We start from the raw sequence: 18,838 nt of genomic DNA, 5'->3' as shown, positions 1-18,838 counted from the left end.
TTAAGGTTGAGGGAGTTTGATGGTTTAGCTAAACGGTTGCATAATCTGTTGGAGTGGAGATTTGGCTCGTATTGCATCTCTAAATTTAGACAATACTGAGTTTGGGGAAATTATACTTTGCCCCGTGAACTATCAACTGTGACATCCGATCCTATTAACTATCATTTTGTGCTCAAAATCCTAATTTCTTTAGTCAAAGGTCATTTTCATCAGTCCAAGGTCGGCCCAACTACTAGACGAGTTAGGCGGTCACCTAGGGCTCCCAATTTAATAAGGCCCCAAATTAAAAAATATTAATTAAAAAAAAAATTCCATAAAATAAATTAAAACTCTTATTGCCCTCCATATTCTTTAATTATGGCATCTAATCATGGTTGAGAAGTAATTTAAAAAATGCCTCAATTTAATAAGACCCTCAATTAATGAATCCTAATAAAACAATTTCTATAAATAAAAAATTCAACACCTAATTGCCGTTTCCATAAAACAAATAAAAATAAATAAAATAATTAAATACAGTCAATATATATATGCTTAAATTAAGGCCCATAATTTCAAAAATGCATTAATATCATTTGATTCTCTATCATTCTGAAATAAATAAGGCTTAAAATATTGATATCAATAAATAAGGAAATCAAATAACAATCAAGATATTCTTAAATAAAACCCAAAAAGCGAGAAGAATGATTTTTAAATAAAAATATAATCAATATTAAAATCAATATTATTTAATTAATATTGAAATAATAAATCAAAAAAAAAAAAGGCACCACTTAAACTTTTCGCTTAAGGCCTCAAAATATATCGGGCTGGCCCTGCATTAGTCAAATGTGTTAACTCATACGCTCAAAGTGACAATGCGTTGTAGTTCATGAGGACAAAGTGATAATGCGTTGTAGTTCATGAGGGCAAAGTAACAATAAATTGTAGTTTATGGGGCAAAATGACGGGTAGACCGGCTGAGTTAACGCATTTAACTGACATAATGGGTGTTTTGAGCTCAAAATGGTAGTTCATGGAGTCGAGTGTCACAGTTGGTAGTTTATGGGGACAAAAGTATTAAGACGTTATAGTTCATGGAGACAAAAGGTAGTTTCAGTTTTAGAGCTTAATTGTTATATATATATATATAAGTTGATGATGTGGCAAAAACCATATGTTAGGGGCAATTTTCACCATGCTGGAATATTGATAAGAAGCACTTGCAAAAGAGATGAAAAAGAAACAATGGAGGAAGTCGGTGTGGGTTGGCGGTGGTGATGACTCTAAGAATTAAGTCAATTCATCTAAGAAAACAGCTCAAAATAAAAATATAACAGATTGGCAGAGACCAAAAAGTTCTTACTCAATTGCTTTACGCTAGTTAGTCCATGATGATGGGTTTGAGAGTGGCTTATTCCACATTCCTCTACTTCCTACTGTGCCCTCTGCTTTAGCTCCGAGGCTCAAGAGATTGTTATTAGAGCCGCTTATTAGGGGTGAAAATGCGAGTATTAGTAATATTTGCATCTGCAAAATGTGAATAATAATTTTTGGTATTTGCATTCGCATATGTGTTATGCAATTAATAGTTGTATTCAAGCACTTATTGTAGTTAATAATTTATAAATGTTGTTATTATCTGCTATCCGCATATGAGGTAATGAGAATTTTGGACCTTGAAGTTGTAATTATTACAATTAGTAAATTATCTATAATTGAACATTATTATTCGGATCACACTTGCTAATCATTTTTTCATGAAATTTCCATCTCATACGTTAATTAGCTTCTTGTATCATCAATCTATGGTTAGTGACGAGAAATAATATTTGAAAAAATAATAATAATAAAGGAAGAACATGTAAGACAATTAAATCAGAACATTTATAAGAGTTTTCTAGTAGTGAAATCTAACAACATTACAAATTCAGAAAATATAAAAAATATAAATTGCAAATCTGCCAAAAAAAAAAGAAAGAGTCATGGCAATGAGGCGTGAGGTATGACTTTGAGACGATACTTGAAAAAACCTAACATAACATAAACTTATCAAATCCAAAACGTCGTTTTAATGAATTTAATTATATATGCAAATGGTTATTATCCGCCCACATTTCACCCTAAGCTCAGGTGACATAGAAGTGGTGTGGAAGAGAATCTCTTGTGTCACGGGTTTGGTGAGTTCGGGCCAGTGGATTAGTATGCGGAGAAAACCCGCTTTTGTAGACAACGAGTAATGGTTTAAGAAGCACCTAAGAGTACTCCAAAGAACCAAAGTAAAGTTAGTGAGAGCAGAGAGTTGGTTTCCAAAATATGCTGTCCTTCTCAGTTGTGTCCCTCAAGCCTGCTTCTGTTCATAATGAGAAAGAACAAGTTTTGTAATGAACTTTTACAAGGATACATGTCTTCAAGCAGAAGGCATTATCTGAGAACAACTCACAAGTCATCTTTCATGGTGTGAAAGATCACCAATTCTTAATAAAACCATTTCTATGGTTTGTGAACTAGTCATGTCATGCTTTATTACTGGACCACTGGTTATATATATATTTTAAGGTAAATAAGAAAAGGGTTACATAGGGGGTTGTTCCTATTCTTTATGGTGCACTTTGTATAGTTCGATGAGCTGTTACTCCAACCTCGTGTTCGGAAGCATTCTCAATTTGATCAACAAGGAAGACCTAGTATGAGAAGAAAACAAACATGAGCTTTGGGCTTAGGAACTTTGGGTTCATCAAAAGGTCAATTCTTAAATTTATACCTAAGATAATATATTTTTAGACAGGTGGTCCGCTAGGACCGCACATGAGGGGCCACATGTGTTCTCTCAAATCCGATTGAACCATAACTTGACCCAGCCTCACCTGTGCATCAATGGGAATCGAAGGTAGCTAATACTAATCCAGCATATGTGATGATTTTTCATTGTGGAGATTCGAATACAAGTCCTAATATATATCCTGATCACTTGAAAATTTTCTTGAGCCATTGAACCACCACCCTTGATAGTAAAAGCATATTATAAATTGATGTAACACATCAGCTATTAAAATGTAAATTGTTATACGATAGTTAACGAATGTCCAAATATTTTTATGCTATTTTTGAGAAATCCCTAATTGCCTTCTCACTTCTTGACACGGCCTGTGGACACTTCAAGCCTCAAAGAGCTGCTTCTTTAAGTCCTATTTAATTTGTTATTAATAAATAAATCACACAATGTTTTTTTTTCTTTTCTTTTCTTTTCGTGGGCATTAATAAATTTTAAAGTAAATTCTCATTTTCAAAGATGTTACTTAATTTTAAAATTTATTGTTTGTGTCTCTTTCTCTCTTGGTGTGATAATTGCCAATTGGGTCGCCAATCAAATAATATTATTTTCTTTTTCGTCCAAAAGGGTCTTTGTATCTTGAAATGTGTTCTTTTTTTAGAAGACTAACTACCTTTTATTCTTCTTTGAGTAGCTCCTTGTTGAATGTGGATCTTTCTTTGTATTCAATGTTGAGAAAAGAGACAATAATTAAATAATTAACGGTTCTTACTAAGAAACTAGGTTTTGATGTTGAATAAATAACAATAAGATGAGATTGGACTCTACTAGATTTCAAATTTCCATAGTTAATATAAAAATAATGTTGTATACAACATTTTTATCCTATAATGCTGATGTGAGAGTTTTAATTAATTTTTAAATTTTTTATTTTTGACAATGACTTATCCAAGAGTTAGTTTAGACTATCATGTCAGTATTATGGGATAAAAAAAAAAAATGTAATATTTAATATTACTCAAATAATAACTATTGGCTATTTAGATTGAGTAATGTTAAAAATCAAATTTTTTTTATCTTATAATTATTTCATAATATTGACGTGTCGGTATTGCAGCAGTATTTGATACCCAATTAAAATCCCGATGTAGTGTATTATTAACAGAATAAAGACTATATAAAATGTATATTATATATAACTTCACAAAAAGTGCAACAACTGATCGCGTGGCCTAATGGATAAGGCGCTCGCCTCCGGAGCGGGAGATTGTGGGTTCGAGTCCCACCGTGATCGTTTTTCAATATTCAACCTCTTTACAGTTGGCAGCTTTTGGTGAGTAAAAAGTAAAATAAAAAAACGATATGTTGAGAGTGGGATTTGAACCCACGCCCTTTCGGACCAGAACCTTAATCTGGCGCCTTAGACCAACTCGGCCATCTCAACCTTGTTGTTACAATTTCCACACTTAAATATTATAATTAACTAATTTGTCCCAGTTACACAATGCCAAAACCTAAAAACTTGTATGGTTCCAAGCAAGATGTTCAACCTTAAGAAAGGTTACTCGTTTCCAAGGTCGATTAGTTGAAAACCTGATGCAAGCCTTTGATAAAACTCACACTTGAAAAGGAGTTTGCCATGGAAGGATATTTGAGAGACTGTATACATAGTTAAAATTACATTTAAATTATGTGAAATACTTAGAATTGTAATATGCTACTGCGCTTTTGAATTCAAAGTCCATGGCATCTCCTTCGTGGCTCTAACACGTGAAATTGTGTTTAGCTCTAATACCAAATAATACAAATATTAGGTAAAATTTACCATTGAAAACTAGTTTGCAGTGGAGGGTAACTAAGAGCTTATATACATATAATTAAGATTATACTTTCATGTGGGATAGTTGGGATTGTAATATAACCATTTAATCCTTTAATATTTGTGAAATTTTCACATTATGAAACTCATTTTCAAGGCCCATTGTTGTGTCAATTGTCTCATTTTCAATGCCAACCAATTGATAGCAAAAAGAGCAGACTGGAGAATGATCCAATAAGAACAAAGATGCTAACTTCATAAACCATTCAATATTTTCACAATAGTCTTCCTATCCAAATATTTAATAACTTTCACACCAACCAGAAGGCCTTCATTAATAGGACCATCAAATTTGGTTAGGAAGCTTTAGGATTATTTAAGGGAAACTTGTCCTTGAAAAACAAAAAGGCACCCAAAACATTTACAAGAGGCATCCAAGATGTGCACCCACTGAGGCCATCTTAATGGAATCATCGCTTCCTTGGTGAGGCTATGTGTACTCGAATGTGCCCAGATGATTCCTTGGCCCACCATAAGTAGAACAGTGATGAGATTACCAAAAAGCCGGCTGCACATCCAAGTGTTATCCCAAGAAGTCTTCCGACATGTTTCTTGTTCCGTTTAGAAGAAGAGACAGCATCCGTGGCGCCGGCTACAGAAAAGAAGAAAAAAAAAATTGATTCAAGGAATATATTTTTATAAGTAATCGAAATTCATTGAAAAGCACAAGGATGCAAGCCAAGTAGACAAGAAGTATACGAGAGAAAAACTCCTAACCATATGAATAATCAAAGGTAGTCATCTAGTGGTAAAGAAGTAAAGAACCTTGATAAACATGGACTGCTGACACTAAGGGTCCATATGTGCCTTGAAATGGGATGCAGCAAGTGCCTTTCCCAGCCCAGAAGAAGTGGATCTCCATGATTGTGTTTGTTACATTTGCCTCGAATGTTTTGATCAAGGCTCTTTTGGATCCACCAGCTTCCTTCTGAATGTTGAAGTCTTGAAGAACTCGATCACCCTTAAGCCAATTGCAACATTTCATGAGTGCAAAAATGGGGAATCAAAAGAAGATGCAATTAAACAGTTAACATATCAAAAGTTGCAGAACATATTGATGAAACCTATAGAAAAGGCAAAAAAGACCAAAAAAAAAAAAGTGCTTCTTTCGTATAAAAATAGCTCCATATTAATTAAAATGAAAAACACAAGGGTCATTGACAGTTTTTCTAATGCAGACTACGTATCACTTAAATACCTACAGCAAAATGATTGTTCTATTAAAATGGTGTAATGAAAAGTTTTATAGGTGAGCTCTATACTACTCACAATACTTTATTGTTAGATAATGAAGAATTTTTGAAGTGCAAGGTTTCCATATGTGAAATCAGTTTACACATTCTTTACCTAGAAACAGGCCCATAACTTGGATTTCTTTCTCATAATGAAAAAATAAAAAAAAAAGGGTGCTAAGATATTTTAAGGTCCAGAGAGTAGAACCAATACTTATGGCCATTACAGGATTAAGTCTTCAAACAAGATTTTAACCACAATCTTATTGAATCTTTGTCTACTTTGCAGAATTTATGGTAAAAAAAAGTGTGTCTGCCTTCCCTATCAGATGTTCTCCCATACCTGAATGTAAATATCAAATAAGCGCCTACCAAGACCTTTCCAAGACTGAGTATCATCCATTGTTATCTCTGCAAAGTGAAGCTCAACAACATACTTCCCATTATTCAAGCCAAGGCCATAGTACCTTAGTGAGCTTGGTGAAATCCTTGCTGTTTTATACAGTTCGGAATCTAAAGTATTCGTGATTTGAGTATCGGTCTTTGCTATATATATTGGTCCATTTGGATTGGAAATAAAAATTCCAGTGTTGCTCACTGCCCATTGATAACTGGAGTGTGCGTACATTGAAGCAGCTCCCAGTTTTTCAGAATCGTCATCAAAGTTGACGCCAGATGAAGATATTTGATCCATGCCTCCACATTTAATTGAAAATGAAGCTGAAACAAAAGTATGTTCTCAAAAATTAAAAATTTCTATATCAACTTAAGTTAGGAAGTAAACAATTTTCTTGCTTCTTGGGGAACTATAATACTTGTTTTCCCCGAGTAATGATGGAATGCACGCCAGGCACAAATTTTTTTTTTTAATTATTTTATTATTTTTTTTTTTAAAAAAAAAAAAAAAAAAAAAAAATTTTGCATTCCTTTGTATCATTACTCGTTTTCCCCTGTTTGCATTCCTTTTTGCTGAGACTGAAGCTCATAATTTTGAACTGCAATTCATGATTTTAGCATGGAATTTTGAAGGAGGGTGTATTTGAGCATTTCATTTATGAGAAATAGAGTTGTAGTAATTCATAAGAAACTCTAATGTTTCATCTGACTTTGTATGGTTTTCCTACATTTTAGTTTGTGAAATGCTTATAGCTGAACTATCATGCTTCAACAAATTGGCAAGCGGTCCAAATTCCAATACACGTACAGAGGATGAAAGATCTAGAAGCTTTTCAGGAGAAACCTGTCATTATTACTACAAAGTCTGTAATCTCTCACTCTGCAATGGTTACTTACTACATGAGTAGGGAAGTGCCTAGACGGCAAACAACATGCACCATAAAGCATAGTATAAATTGAAGCCCCCACATTTTAAAGAAAAACATGGAATACTCTTTGTGAATTAAAGGGCCATCGGTCAACGAATTAGGATCCTCTCCAGTTCAAATGAATTGGAAAGTATCCAGCTAATTATATTTGAGGAGTATTTTTGTTCCCCAAAAAGTGAAAAAACAAAATTATCTCTCAAATATAACTAATTAGATATTCTCCAGTTCATTTGAACTGGAGAGAATCCTGTTCCTCGGTCAACCATAGGGGTGGGCAAAAACCCGTCCAACCCACCATGCCCCACCCCTCACGGATTTAGGTGTTTTTTTTGCGGGTATGGGGTGGATTTCTTCCAACCCGTGTGGGGCAGGTTGCAGGTATAAAATATTTTGGGGTGCGAGTACCCGCCCCCCCACATAAGCAAATAAAAGGAAAAAAAAAACCCTAGTTTTCATCTTCTTTCTCTAGCCGCCTCCCCCCCTTAGTACCTGTCTTTTTTTTTCTTTTTTTCTCTCTTCTCTCAGTCTCACCTCTCTCTCTCTGCTGTCTCGCTCTCTCTCTTTGCTCTGTGTCGCAAAGTCTCTGTCTCCGTCTTCGTGGACCAACATGGACCAACAAAGCTCATACCACTGCTTTGTGAGCTCTCTTCATGCTGACTAAAATCTTTGGGTATCGAAATCTTCGGCTGTTGGGTATCAAAATCTTTTCGGAATCTCTTCAGAACTCACTCTCTCTGTTGTCTCGCTCTCTCTCTCTGATCTTTTCCTCTTAATCTTCTAGGTTAATCTTGAGCTTCTTTGGGTATTGATTTTTGGGCTTTTCGTATATTTTTCTCTTAATCTTCTAAGTTAATCTTGAGATTTTTTAAAGTATTGATTTTTGGGTCTTTTTGTATATTTTTCTCTTAATCTTATGGGGTAATCTTGAGCTTCTTTTCGGTATTGATTTTTGGGGGTTTTTTTTTTGTTTTTTGGTGTATATTTTTTCTCTTAATCTTCTGGGTTAATCATGAGCTTTATGAGGTCCTCAAAGACCTCTCCAGGTTCGTTCATGGAGTTCCATGACGAAATCCGCCCCACCCCGCAAAACCCAAACCCGCGCGGATAGTATTCACTTTTTTCGGATAGCGGGTTGGATTTGCCAAATCCGCAGGGTGCGGGTCAGGTAGGGGAAAAGGCAGATATCTGCCCCACCCCACGCCCACCCCTTGTCAACCATGTCCAATTTTCATTAATGTCTAGTGAAATTTTGTATGATTTAAATTTCTTAAAGAACCATATGTTACCTAATACTTTGGACATTATGCTAGAGTCACCTCTTAGCACCTTGTACTTCTATATATAATAAATGAGAAACCTAAGTGGGAAGTATGAAAAACACCAGCCGTTTATTTTATTTGGAGTAACTCTATTAATCAACACCCTCCCCCCCCAAAACTAAAAAATCAATCTCCATGCACCAAATGCTACGGAGGACTACGCCACGTAGGCTTCAGGGTACATTTTTTTTTGTGGGGTGGTGTATAGCATTACTCCCAACATGTGATCTAAAATTTCCAATTAAAGTTTCTTATAATGTATCATATTTTTATCAAACTTGTAACTTATCCAAGTGGTTAACAAGATGGTCAAATCAGTATAGTTGTGAAGACAAATTTACTCACTGGCTGGAACTTGGTTAGTGCACTTGGCGCTTCCTTGGAGGCATTGCAGCATCCCAATTGCCTTCCTACATCCATGACCATTAAAATGATCAAAAAAATTTACTGGAATATTATATGAATCATAAATTCACCAGAATATATTCAACCCTTAGGATCATTAATTATTCAGTCTTTTTTGCTCAAAACCGGAGAATTCAGAAAGCTAGTTGGAGAATGAAGCATGAAGCAAGAAGAAAATAGGTAGGCATAATAGGTCCAATTATGGTTAATGCACTAGAAAATTTCATAAAACTGCAATCTGCATGGTTTCTTTTCACATGGTCTGCATGGTTGGCAAATCCCATTCATTGGCTTGGAATCTATATTCAGAACTTCGCGCTCTATTCACATGTTGTAGTCTTTCATTTCAATAAGAAGTTACAACACTTAATGTAAAAGATGTTAGGTTTCTAGTGTTGGCAAATCCATCTTAAAACATATTTTGATTTAAGTTTTAAGTCTAGGGTTAAGTGAGTGTTAAAGTTGATCCAAGACATAAGAATTCAAGTTTGTGTATGTAGTCAAGCATAGACCTAGCTGGAGTAAAATAGTCATATCTTTTGATTTCGACATCAGATGAAGGAAAGCTTGGTGGGTTAGAAAGCTGATTCAAAGGACTTCAAATTTGTACTTACGAAAATTTTACAAATCTGATGTTTACTAGGTCAAAATGGACTGTTAATAAGTGTCTGAAATTCTGGACAGAACAACTCGGTTGAAGTCTTTGTTGGAAGCCCTTCAAATGGAGTATTTGAAATTCTGGACAGAACAGCTCAGTTGGATTCTCGGTTGGAAGCCATTCAAACGAGTACTTCAAGGCTTCAAAATTTCAACTTTTGAGAGGCATGATTGCAAGGGTGGTTGCAACCTGTTCGAACGAAAGTCTTCAATGCATAAAATTACGAGTTTCAGAATCACCAGGTTGTACCACGGTTGACCGTGCTCAAACGCTGCCAGCGAGAAAACTGTGAAACCCTAGCCAACTCAGCTTAAAAAGTCATGTTTTCTCCCATTCTATATAAGTCTCTTAACCTACAACTTTCAAACACCTAGAGAGGCAATATTCCTTTGTTATGAGAGAAGTTTACCATCAATCTTGAGCCATAACAGATAATAAACTTCTCCTGGTTTCTTCTTTTCCAATCAAACCACAGAAAAGCCTACAACCACCAGAGTTTTGGTTTGAAGTGGACGAGGTTCATTCATGAAGGTAATCCATATAGAAGAAGGCTAGAGGCTCTGGAACCAGTGCAGTGAGAAGTGAATGTGCCGTTTGCTGGGGTTACGAATTGGGTTTTCAGAGTCAGTTTACTAAGTAAGAACAATTTGTAATACAAGTCGTCTATAGTGGATACTTTTGGAGTTGGCTGGTTTTCGGAGTGGTTTCATTTCGTTACCAAAATCTCTGTATTGATTTGTTTTACGTTTGATTTGATTTTGGTATCGATATATGTGGTGTTTGGTTTTAAAGTTGATAACTTTGTTAATCAATATTGTCTTTGGTAAACTGAATTAATAACAACTTGGGGCCCAAATCGTATTTTTCGAAAGATACAAACATAATGTCTCCAAAGATGATATTGGTCTGTTAACTTGATGAGAAGGATACGGAAGTAAGAGTGGAGCAACTGTTGATTTATAATACTAACTTACCATTGAAGAAAAGAAAAAACTTACCCGTCTAGTAAACTATTTGCATTGATGGATGTTCCAATAACATTCCTGAATAAGAAAAGGTAGTTAGTTCTTGCTAAAGGATGCCACAGGATCACAGTACTTCTGCCTTATCACAGTATCAAGCAAGAAGACTTACGAGCTGAAAAAGGGAAGATTTACTTACATTGAAAATCCTCCTCTTGCAAAATCTAGAGGTAGATTGCCAGTGATGGGATTGAAGGAGACATCTCTGTCCATAGACCAGAGTATTAATTGTATTCTGACAGATACAAAGCTCTGACAAGATTCAATAACTTTAGAGCAGGTTACATTAAATGCTTATTCTTATGGTCATAAAATTTATCTTTTTAAAAGACTTTCATGCACCTTCTCCAAGGCCGAAGAAGACGGATATTTTCTTACAACAGGGCTCAGGCCTAGCAAGAGCATTGCATTTATAGTAAATTGCACTTATTATAGATCGGTCAAAAGATATCCATTCTTGACTAATATTCATAAATAGCAGCTCAAGACCTTAATGAAGGAGCATAAAGTGGCATCCCATGACTATTCATTTGGTTGAATCCTTTGGGTTTATCTATCCTTAGCAGGTCTTGGCCTGCCTCAGACTTCATAAAAGGAACTTGAAATATTCTATAAAAAATCAGTTAAATCTTAACAGTGACTTAATTGTCTTGCATTCTGTTTCACAATCACTTATAAAGCATCATAAGCAGAATTAAAGACATCACCTCTGCAATATTGGCAGTCAGAGTAGCAATAATCACTGTCAAATGTACTGCTGAATAAATTGGCAATGCCAAATTTATTTTGAACTAAACTACTTGTTTCATTTTGGTTATTTAACTTATCTAGCTCAAATTAGAGCCAGGTTCCTACTGTATGATTTCCCCGTGACCAACAGTGACTGATGTTTAAGACATCTTTTTCCTTTACCAGATGGAAAAGAAAAGAGTGGGGCCTTCATCGAGATACAAAAATGTCTATTCTCTACACATAATTTAATACTTTCAGCAATATCTAATATGAAACGAGAAGAAGGGATAAGCCTAAGTTGAAGGTTGCACTTACAATGCAATGAGCATTGGACTTGTAATATTCTCAGGCAGCTGTCCACCCAAGTTATTGTTTCCAAGATATCTGAGACATATGAAGAGATTATCTCTATGAGGAAATTCTTATAGCAACAATATAGAATGCATGGTAATTATGTATACCTCTTTTAGCAATCAAAGGAAGGAAACTGTCAAAAGCATATGATCTATCAAAGAATCTTTTGTCAAAGTGAATGCAATTTTATTTCAAAGAAACAAAGCCTGTGATATGGTTCCAGCTTGCATCACCAATATATGACTATGTATTTGACTTAATCATATGAAATATGTTCGAATGGGTCACGTATAGAGATGTTGGGTGAATCCAATTTTCCTGATTTAGAATTTTTAGCTTCATCTTTCGAACAATTATTGATCCTTTCAAGTAGGAAAGTAATTATGTTGTCCTGTACTAATATATTTCTTAATACTGATACTTATCAAAAAAAATATTTCTTAATACTGCCATAAAATGACTGAGCTTGCTGACATGCTGCTCACAAGGATAATAGGTAGGAAACATGTTCATTTAAGAATTTCACCTCAACTAATTAGAATAAAAGAAAGATAATAGAACGAACTAAAATAGTAATCAAGATTTTCTAGTGGAGAGAATTTCAATATATTTTCACACCAAGTCAGATATATGAGTCAACAACATTGAAATGCTAACATTCAATCCAGCAATTTCTGTTTGATTCTCTTAAAGGTTTGGTCTATAACATGGAATGTCAAAGAGCCAAAATTACTTACAGATATTGCAACAAAGAAAAATCTTGGAATGAGTTTGGTATTAGGCCAGTCAACTGGTTGAAGCTTAAGTCCCTGTCAGAGTGATTTCATTTCAGTAAGATAAGGCAGAAATCAGAAGCTTAAAAGACAAAACGAAAAATCAGCAAAAGTCCTTTAGAGACACAAAAATTGTGAAAACTTTATATAGAATAGGTGAAAAAACCCTTACTACTTCATAAAAACAGAACAAAGAAACATAAATAAGCGAATGCCTGATCATATGAACAAACATATGATGTTTCTTACAAGTATTGCAACTTAGCAAATGTGCCAATCCGTTCTGGAATTTCACCAGACACTCGGCAGTTTCTCAATGATCTGCAAAACAAGTCGAGAAAGTTTGTCTAGGTTCTACATAAAAGATTTAGTGGAAAAAATCTAAGTTTTTGTTTAGTAAGATCTAAAATGTAGAGCATCTTACAGTATGGACAAACTTGTCTGCTTTTCCAAGAAATCAAGAGTAGAGTCTTCCTTACTAAGATCACCAATTCTCCTATAGGATCATAAGAAAACCAGAAATTCCAATTTAGTACAAAAAAAATAATCATGAATGAATCAGAAATGAAAAGCAAAAACACAAATACCACTACAAGACAAGCTGACAAAAAGTGAATATTCAGTATATTCTACAGAAACTTTATTCAAAATCATGTATTTTAGCAAAAATGCAGTCTAAAGTGCAATGAAAGCAATAAGATCTCTCACCCTGTTAGGTTTATGTTGACAAATCAGTGTCAAAACGGGTTTGGTTGTTAGTCTAGGTTTAGTGGTTAAGTTGGTACTTAGATTGAAGATTAAACTGAAGATTAGAAGCCGTTTGCAACCTGATCGGAAGGCGTTCGAATGAGATCCTAATACACTTCAATAATTGAGTTCTAGAATGTCCCGATCGTAAGCCGATCAAACGGAGCTCTTCAAGGAAGTTCAAGCTCCTGAGAGGCTCGATCGCAAGGGCAATCGCTCCAAGTTCTAATGAGGCTAAATCACTATGTTTCACGAGATACTACTGAGAGCCCCATTTGCAAGTCGGTCAAATGAAAGTGTTTCACAAGGACCCACATAGACATCCGATTGCAATCACGATCGAAGAAAGGATCGAACGCCATGGTCATCAAACTAGATTCAAGACACCTGGTCATAACGACATTCATTCCCCATTCGAATGCCGCATGCTATAAGCTATGAAAGCCTAGAACGCATTCAAACGAAACTTACTCCCATTCGAATGTCACGGCCTCAAATATAATTTTTCTCTAATTGACTTGCACATTCAACCTCAGTTTCTTAAGGTTTATATAAGCATCATAAGGCAGGATTTTCAGAAAACCTTCATTCTCAAACCTCTCCTAGACTTCATTAGACCACACAAATCAAACTTTTAGCCACCGGAGTTCCGGGCTGCAAATGAAGCTTTATAAAAGAATGGCCAGAGGCTAAAAAATTGATGGCTTATCCTGATTGTATACTAGATAGTTTTGTGATTAGGCTATGAGCCTCATCACTTCTCCATCCCTGCCAACCACACACCCCAAAACTACATGTAGGGAAAATAGATATGACAAAGAAGACCAGAAAAGCTTGTACAAGGGAAAAATAAAATCTTCTAGCAACAATTAGTAATGCATAAGACACTGCAAAACTAAGTATAAAAAAAAAAAAAAAAAATAGACACTGCAAAACATATTAGCTCATATTGAGGAGGCCTTACAGATTCTCTAGCTTAATTAGAGCACCAAAACTGCTTGGGATTGGGCCTTCAAGCAATGTACCGTGAAGTCGCCTGTGAAAGGGAAAGTGCTTCAGTCAACAGACTACATGTTAAATACCATAATGAAATGAAACCTCCAATTTTGAAAATATTGTAATGCTAAGGAATTCCATGCATACAGGTCCTTGAGTTCTGTAAGAGTCCCAAGGAATTCTGGAAGCTTTCCAGTAAAGAGATTATCAGATGCCCACCTGAAACAAGAAAAAATCAACCAACAAATGAATTTACGACTAATAGAATTGAACTCTTCGATATTTTTGAAAACCACAATGTACCACTATAATGAAAAGAGAAATACGTACAGAGTATGAAGGGATTTTAAGTTTGCAAGTTCTTGGGGTATTGGTCCACTCACTCCACTGCTATCCATGTACCTGAAAAGAATACAGGTTAAAAATGAGATCACACAGCTAAGAGAAAGATGTTACTTCAAGGTCGGCAAATAAGGATAAAACTCACAACTGCTGTAAGGAGGTCAATTTTCCAAGATCAACAGGTAATTGTCCAAAGAAATTGTTTGAGCTAAAACTTCTGTAACATGATAGAAACTTTACAAATTAATTAAGTTCTAATAAATGGATTCACAGAAGGCTTAAGAAAAAAAAAACATTAAAGAGCATCTGAAAGCTGCATCTATGTGCTTACAGGGAAATCAACTTGGCTAAATTACCAAGCTCTGAAGGCACTGGACCTGTCAGATTGTTTATGCCCAGGCTACTGTTCAATCATTCAGCATAAAGAGAACAAGTATGAATACATCTCACACATAAAAAAAATAAAATAAAATAAAAGCTGTGGATTTATTTTATCTATTCTTAATAACTGTACAGCAGTACGATAATAAGAAGTTAGTTTAGCAGTTATCAGTCTCACAGGTATTGCATATTTGATAATTGTCCGATTTCAACTGGCAAGGGCCCGCTCAATACATTCTGACCCAGATTCCTGCATCATTACCCAAATTGCAAATCTCAATCACATAGAATGATAGAAGCAACAAAGAGTGCTTGAAGCGTAAGAGTTGATCACTCACAAGTCCATCAGCTCCTTTAGCAGAAATAGTTCTTTGGGTATTTCACCAGAAATATCTAAAGCATATATCTTCCTGCATCAAGTGAAAATTGGAAACTTCCATAAACACAAGAAGAGTATATGAAACAGCTGAAAAATAATGATGGAGAACTTACAAATGGGTGATGTGGCAGGTGTTGCCGCCACAGTCACAAGCCACACGGGGATTTGCATTCTCAGGAGCCCATGATGCACTCTGAGCACAAGGGTCAATAGTAAGATTCAATTTGCTTCTTAAGTTCCAGTAATTTACAATCTTGTTGAGGGCAGCCACTGATCGACAAAAGCAGTAGTTAGAAACAGTAACCGGGTACGTAAAATGAAGTTGAACTTGTAAAGATTCTGAAATTCGTAACTAGAGAACCTTCATCAGCATCAGTCGTTTGTTGTGCAGAAACAAGCTGAAAAGCACAGAGAAGAAGAAAAGAGATTCTCCAGACCACCTCCATTACTGAGCAGCAGCAACAGCAACACCCACGTGCACATGCACAGACAGGGCCACGCACAGAAATAACCGCGAGAGAGAGAGACAGACAGAGATAAGGACATGGCCAGCTGCAAACTGAAGATGATAAACACCCAATCAAACAAGAAGAAAAAACAAAGCCTTGAAATTCAAATATAATACCATAGTGCGAGTTTTATGAGTCTCCGTTGACTGTAGGAAAATGGTGGTTAAACAAAGCTATCGAAGAAAAATTGCCAGTATTTTAATATATAATGACATATTGTACTCCAGGTGGCATATCTTTGAACCGAATCATTTCCCGTTCATTTGAATGGGAAATGATATTTAAGAGGTAGTTTTCTCCTTTTATTTTCTGTTCAATTTTTTTTGAAAGTATTTAATTAATTATATTTAAAGGATATTTTTATTTTTTCAGTAAGCTATCAGCTTTTATTTATGGTTAAACATCCATTTCAATGCTAGATATGCAAATCTACCACGAGTCAATTAATTATTATATGACACTGACCAAATGGGCCGCCACAGGATTCACATACAGATACAGTACACCAAATGCGGTGACAAAAAAAATGCAATACGACTCCAAACCAGCATTAGGGGTGTAAAAAACAAAGGATGTTTGGAAGCAACAATCAACCAATCCCAGGAAATTTTCATTTAATAGTTATAATCAATCTATATTTGCAAAACTTTTGTAGTGTAGACACAGACTTGCAATTCCACAAACAACCCGGCCATTTGTCTCTACAGTGGTTCCAAAACTCTGGTCTTCTTCTATATAATTTCGTCTACTTTGCTTCGTCCAACCCGAAACTCCATTGATAATCTACCAAATTGGTAGAGGCTGAAGGTTTTTTGTGGTTTAAAAAAGATAGAGAGAGAGATTTTGTATTTCAGTTTAGATTTAGAGAGTGTAGAACTCTCTCCATGGTCAAAGAACAGCCGCACTCTCACTTGAAAAATTGTGCAAAGTAAGGCTTATATAGAATGAGCAAAACCTGGATTATATATGAAAAGTCATGCACATATAGAAACACTTAATTTACTGCAAACTCGCTCGAGCGAGGGTTGAGCGAACTCTCAATTTGAGCCTCGCATTGGCTCGCTCGAGTGAGAGTCGACGGTTTGAGCTTCGCATTGGTTCGCTCTGAGTGGGAGTCGAGAGTGATTCAAGCAACGTCTTGGGTATGTTGGAACTAATTTTTAAACTAGACTCAACCCCAACTTAAATACTACAAAATTACAACCCAAATACCCCATATTTTCACGCATGAATTTGCCAACATAAATATAAAACCTAACATGCTGCTGAAACGCGTTAGATCAATCCCAGTATCCATATCCAGCTGAGTTCTCAATTCCCTTTGGAGCAGGTCAACTTAAGTCTTACCAATCAAAGGTTAATTTCTCATGGCTAACGTTAACTTTTCCTGTATCTAAACTAGCTTATGTCAGTCACAGTCAAAGTTTGGGTCCTAGACTCCTAGTGCCTAGCCAATAAAAGACTGGTTCCTCTAGAAGGTCGTTGCAGAAACATCCAAGCAAGATGCAAACATAGATATAAAGACAACCTTTTTTTATTTTAATATATGGTTTCTTTATTAATTATTAATCTAGAGAATTAACATATATGATATCTTGCTTTCCCCAAAAGAAGACAAACCCTCTATGATTAATTTGCAAGTAGAGGCTGCACAAATTGAATACAACAATTGACTACTTTCTGAGTTAGAAACACTTAATACAGCCTATATCATCGCCCTTCTTACCTTGGCACTTTGCATCATGAGCTCATACCGCATGCAAGAACTTGGTAGGTAAGGCCATGGTAGCCCATTGCAAGAATATGTGGCACATGTGATTGCTCAATCTGATTCTGGTGGAACACACTGTCCTACTATCAAATTTCATAGAGCAACTCACAGCACCTGCATGAAGCTGATTCTGCACTACTGCTTCAAATATATCAATCTGCATAAGGGCTTGAAATAGTCTAGAAGAAATTTAAAGAAAATGATTTCTAGTCTCGGTAGCTGGTCCAAGTCCGGTTGAGATTGCTCCTATTAGCGAGGAAACATATTCAAGATTCTCAGAGGAATTGCATCAAACAGCTTGCCTGTTTGTGAAATGGAGCTTTCAAACCCCGAGTATTTTACTTTTTCCCGATCAAAAGATTGGGAAAAAAAAAAATCTCAAGATCCTGAAAAGCTTGAATTAAAACCTGCCAACTAGAAGTTGAAGAGGGGTGCAGAGCTGGGGAGTGGGAGTTCGTGAGTTACCAATGGCCAGGACAAACAGGAAGTTTTGATCGACCAATGAATAAGAAATATATTAATATTTAAAATTTAATTAATATATAAAAAACTAAAAACTTCCTGTAAACACACATTTTCAACTCTATTGTAAAGTTTAGTTTTAAATTAATCATATTTATAGTTAGAATGCTCGTTGAGTGTTCTCAAGATGTAGTTCAACCGTCTGTTGATCACGTTTTATGAAGTGGAGGTCACTAATTTAAATCTCCGCTATCGCTTCCCTTGTGTGGACATGTTATAAAAATAAAATAAAAAAATAAAAATAAAAAAGCTTGTTCAGTGGGTTATAGGCTAAGATTTTTGTTTTAATAAGGGCAACTGGGCTAAGATTTTTTGTTTCAATAAGGGCAACTGGGCAAGTGAAACTTTATGGCCCAAATATATTATACAAATTTTTTCAAAAGCAAAAGGAGAAATGGCATCTTTTTAGGGCCGGGTCAAACTTTTTGGCCCAACTCATCTTTATGGAAAGTTCTTGTTAATCTTTAATTCTCTGGTCTAGGACTAGAAGGGGGCGGCCACCTCACTCACACCAAACTCTTTTTAATGACGTGGCATTAATAATTTAATCCACCATGGCATATGATTGATGAGTAATTTTAAAAGTTTTTCTTGTGTTCCTTTAAAAATGAGATAGCTTTTAAATTTTGATTAAAATCTAATAATGATCAATCACAAGTTTAATAGTGATTTTAAGAGTTACATCATTCTTGGAGAGACATAAGAGAGACCTAATAAGCTTTACGATGAGACTCGAC

At 35.4% G+C, this 18,838-nt stretch overlaps 1 protein-coding gene and 2 non-coding genes across 3 annotated transcripts; 1 reads left to right on the top strand and 2 right to left on the bottom strand.

Moving 5' to 3' along the window:
- The first annotated feature begins 3,976 nt into the window (after positions 1 to 3,976).
- TRNAR-CCG (transfer RNA arginine (anticodon CCG)) lies at positions 3,977 to 4,049 on the top strand. The gene has a single exon. It is a non-coding gene; the product is annotated as a tRNA-Arg (tRNA).
- A 69-nt stretch (positions 4,050 to 4,118) lies between these two features.
- On the bottom strand, positions 4,119 to 4,199 carry TRNAL-AAG (transfer RNA leucine (anticodon AAG)). The gene has a single exon. It is a non-coding gene; the product is annotated as a tRNA-Leu (tRNA).
- A 610-nt stretch (positions 4,200 to 4,809) lies between these two features.
- LOC132189861 (probable LRR receptor-like serine/threonine-protein kinase At1g56130) lies at positions 4,810 to 18,061 on the bottom strand. Its single transcript, XM_059604677.1, has 20 exons — positions 17,535 to 18,061; positions 15,661 to 15,858; positions 15,413 to 15,569; positions 15,259 to 15,330; positions 15,099 to 15,170; positions 14,871 to 14,942; positions 14,685 to 14,756; positions 14,528 to 14,599; positions 14,345 to 14,416; positions 14,166 to 14,237; positions 12,879 to 12,950; positions 12,704 to 12,775; positions 12,419 to 12,490; positions 11,643 to 11,711; positions 10,735 to 10,800; positions 10,572 to 10,616; positions 8,856 to 8,920; positions 6,210 to 6,586; positions 5,400 to 5,595; positions 4,810 to 5,226 (listed from the first exon to the last, which is right to left on the bottom strand). The coding sequence occupies exons 2-20, from the start codon at positions 15,743 to 15,745 to the stop codon at positions 5,045 to 5,047; spliced, it is 1,962 nt and encodes a 653-aa protein (XP_059460660.1). The 5' UTR covers positions 15,746 to 15,858; positions 17,535 to 18,061; the 3' UTR covers positions 4,810 to 5,044.
- Positions 18,062 to 18,838: the final 777 nt, after the last annotated feature.

The sequence above is a fragment of the Corylus avellana genome, chromosome ca8, assembly GCF_901000735.1.
Source record: "Corylus avellana chromosome ca8, CavTom2PMs-1.0".
Classification (NCBI taxonomy): domain Eukaryota; kingdom Viridiplantae; phylum Streptophyta; class Magnoliopsida; order Fagales; family Betulaceae; genus Corylus; species Corylus avellana.
The sequence above is the reverse complement of the archived record's forward strand: the minus strand, read 5'-3'. Positions and strand labels throughout refer to the sequence as shown.

Excerpts from the sequence above, each read along its gene's own strand:
- LOC132189861 (XM_059604677.1), bottom strand. The coding sequence starts at position 15,745 with ATGGAGGTGGTCTGGAGAATCTCTTTTCTTCTTCTCTGTGCTTTTCAG. Across the intron at positions 15,171-15,258 it reads CTAAAGGAGCTGATGGACTT|GAATCTGGGTCAGAATGTAT; the intron begins GTGAGTGATCAA and ends GTAATGATGCAG. Across the intron at positions 6,587-8,855 it reads CACTAACCAAGTTCCAGCCA|CTTCATTTTCAATTAAATGT; the intron begins GTGAGTAAATTT and ends CTTTTGTTTCAG.